We start from the raw sequence: 3478 nt of genomic DNA on the forward strand, positions 1-3478 counted from the left end.
ACTAGCCAAGGGAATAACAATGAAGAAGTATGGTATGTGGATTCAGGTTGCTCTAATCATATGATAGGTCATAGAGATTGGCTTGTGAATTATGAATCTAGCAAGAAAAACAATGTGAGGTTTGCTGACAACAGAATAATTCAGGTTGAAGAAGTTGAAGATGTTGTGATCAAGAGAAGGGATGACAAGAATGCAATGATCTCTGAGGTACTTTTTGTGTCTAACATGAGTCACAACCTGATCAGACTTGGGCAATTATTAGAAAAGGGCTTCTTAGTAAATATGGAGAAGGGCCAGCTTGAATTTTTGATTCATCAAGGCGGAAAATCATGAGAGCCCCTCTCACACAAAACAGGACATTTTAGGTAAGCCTCAACACTGTTGAATCCCAATGCCTTAACATTGAAATCCTGACTGATGATGTATGGTTATGGCACATGAGACTTGGTCACCTCAAGTTCAAAGACCTTAGTCTCATGAAGACCAAAGAAATGGTTCATGGTCTGGCTCAAATCCAAGTGCCTAAGAAGGTTTGTGACAGTTGCTTGATCAGCAAACAACCTAGATCCTCTTTCAGCAAATTCAATACATCAAGAGCCAATAACTTGCTACACATTGTATACTTTGATGTATGTGGCCCATTTGAGGTGCCTTCACTTGGTGGAAATAAATACTTTGTCACATTTTTGGATGATTTCAGTAGGAAGATCTGGCTCTATTTGATTAAAGTCAAAAGTGATGTATTCACCATCTTCAAATTATTCAAGTGCATGGTGGAAAAACAGGCAGAAAATTCAATCAAGACCTTGAGGACTGATGGAGGAGGTGAGTTTACCTCTAAAGAGTTTGAACTGGTTTGCACTGAGAATGGAATAACACATGAAGTCACTACACCCTACACTCCTCAACACAATGGAATTGTTGAGAAGATGAACAAAACCATCTTAAATATGGTTAGGAGCATGCTAAAGACAAGAAACTTGCCACATGGTTTCTAGGATGATGTTGCAACAACAACAGCTCATGTGTTGAATCATTGTCCAACCAAGAAATTGGAATCCAAGGTACCTAAAGAAGTCTGGTCAGGGAGAAAACCTTCAATCAAACACTTCAGGATTTTTGGGTCAGTGTGTTATAGGCATATCCCTGACCAAATGAGAAGGAAATTGGATGATAAGAGTGAGCTTATGATCTTTGTTGGATACCACTCCACTGGATCCTATAAGCTACTTAATCCTAATACTCATCAAGTGGTCTTCAGCAGAGATGTACAATTCGATGAGTCAAGCACTTGGAAAGAAAATCAGACAAGCATAAAGCAAGTCCAGATCCCATTGCAATGGAATACAAGTGAAATCACCACTGAGTCCATAGACTCAAGAGAAGTTGAGCCTCAATTAGAGGCTACAACCGACACACTTAAATCAAGCAGGCCTACTAGAATGAGAAATCTACCTGCTAGGCTAATAGACTGCCAAATATCACCAGATGATGAAATAACAGATGAAGGAGAATGTTTTCAGTATATTGCGCTATTTTCATATACGAAACCAATCACAGTTGATGAAGCTATAAATAGTGATGTATGGAAAGAAGCTATGCATGAGGAATTGAGGTCCATCACTAAGAACAAGACCTGGGAATTAGTACAACTACCAGATGGCCAAAACCTTGTTGCTGTGAAATGGGTTTTCAAGACAAAACTGAAATCAGATGGATCAATTTCCAAGCACAAAGCAATGCTTATGGCAAAGGGATTCATGCAGAAGGAAGGAGTAGACTTATCTGAGGTATTTTCTCTTGTGGCAAGATTAGAGACAGTTAGATTGGTCGTGGCCCTAACAATAAAAAATAAATGGGAACTATGGCAACTTGATGTGAAATTTGCTTTCCTCAATGGACCCCTTGAAGAGAAAGTCTATGTAAAGTAACCCCAAGGACTTGTGATTACAGGCAGTGAGGATAAAGTTTATAGACTGAGGAGGGCTCTATATGGGCTAAGGCAAGCCTCAAGAGCATGGAATAGAAGAATTGATGTATTCTTCTCAAGTTCAGGATTCAGAAAGTGTGATGTTGAACATGGTGTGTATGTGAAGTCTACAAATTGCAACAACATTCTAATCATTGTCTATATGTTGATGACCTTCTAATCACTGGTAGTAACTCAGATGGAGTTGAGATGGTGAAGTAGAGCTTAAAATCAGAATTTGAAATGTCTAACTTGAGAAGGTTGTCTTACTTCCTTGGAATAGAATTTAAACAAGTTGATGGAGGGATGTTTATGCACCAAAAGAAATACACACAACATATGCTAAAGAAATTCAATACGGTCAATTGCAACTCTGTTGAGACACCATCAGAACCTAATCTAAGGTTGGATAAAGATGATCATGAGCTTGTTGTGGATGACACACTATTCAGACAGGTTGTTGGGTGCTTGAGATTCATCTGTCACACAAGACTAGAAATCTCATTCAATGTAGGATTGATGAGTAGATTCATGAGCAGCCCAAAGAAAACACACCTTGTGGCAAAAAAGAGGATCCTAAGGTATCTAAGTGGCACTCTGTATTTTGGAGTACTGTTTTCAACCAGACCAGAAAAATGCAGGCTACAACTAAATGCTTACTTTGACTCAGATTGGGGAGGAGACTTGATTGAGAGAAAGAGCACTATGGGCTATGTGTTCTTGTTATGTGGATCTCCAATCTCTTGGTGTTCAAAGAAACAGGAAATTGTGGCCTTATCTACTTGTGCAGCTGAGTATGTTTAAGCTTGTCATGTTGCCTGTCAAGCTTTATGGATGAGCTCATTACTTGAAGAAATGGAGATTGGATTTGAAAGCAGTGTGGAGCTTTCAGTTTACAACAAATCAACTATCAACCTTATAAAGAACCCAATAGCACATGGTAGAAGCAAACACATTGATAGAAAGTACCATTTTCTTATAGATCAAGTTGGGAAAGGCAAAATCTGCTGGAAGCATTGCAAGACAAATTTGTAAATTGTTGCCATAATGACTAAGTCATGGAGAGTTGACAGGTTTAGAGATTTGAGGAAGTTAGTGAGTGTTGTATGTTTGTAATAAAGCTTTAGAATTAACGGGGAGTGTTAGGAAAAGTTAGTTTAATTCTAGTTACTATTTCTGCAAGTTAGTTTTTGTTAGTTATGTATATGCTTACTATAAATAGCCTATACATTAGTGAGTTGAATAATCAATAAGAATCTTTGATGTATATTCAGCAATTTCTCTCTCACTTTCAATTCATTTAATCTCTACAACTTATCTTCTTCTTCTTTGAGTGTGTGAATGTTAGCAAGGAAAGGTAATCAAGCTTTTCCTCCAACTGGTGTAAGGTCGAAGTATAGAATGTCAAAATTACATTATCTCTTTATCTCAAACTAATCATATATTACCAAATATATGATGTTAAATTTAAAAGTTAACTTAATTTTTATTTAATACATATGTATCATA

General features: G+C 37.4%; 1 protein-coding gene across 1 annotated transcript; it reads left to right on the forward strand.

Moving 5' to 3' along the window:
• Positions 2213–2773, forward strand: LOC109327923 (uncharacterized mitochondrial protein AtMg00810-like). Its single transcript, XM_019561103.1, has one exon. It carries the CDS (start codon positions 2213–2215, stop codon positions 2771–2773), a length of 561 nt encoding a protein of 186 aa, XP_019416648.1.

Source organism: Lupinus angustifolius, chromosome LG02 (assembly GCF_001865875.1).
Source record: "Lupinus angustifolius cultivar Tanjil chromosome LG02, LupAngTanjil_v1.0, whole genome shotgun sequence".
In the NCBI taxonomy this organism is placed as follows: Eukaryota; Viridiplantae; Streptophyta; class Magnoliopsida; order Fabales; family Fabaceae; genus Lupinus; species Lupinus angustifolius.

What these genes read in the sequence shown, in the direction of transcription:
- LOC109327923 (XM_019561103.1), top strand. Translation starts at nt 2,213, where the DNA reads ATGTCTAACTTGAGAAGGTTGTCTTACTTCCTTGGAATAGAATTTAAA.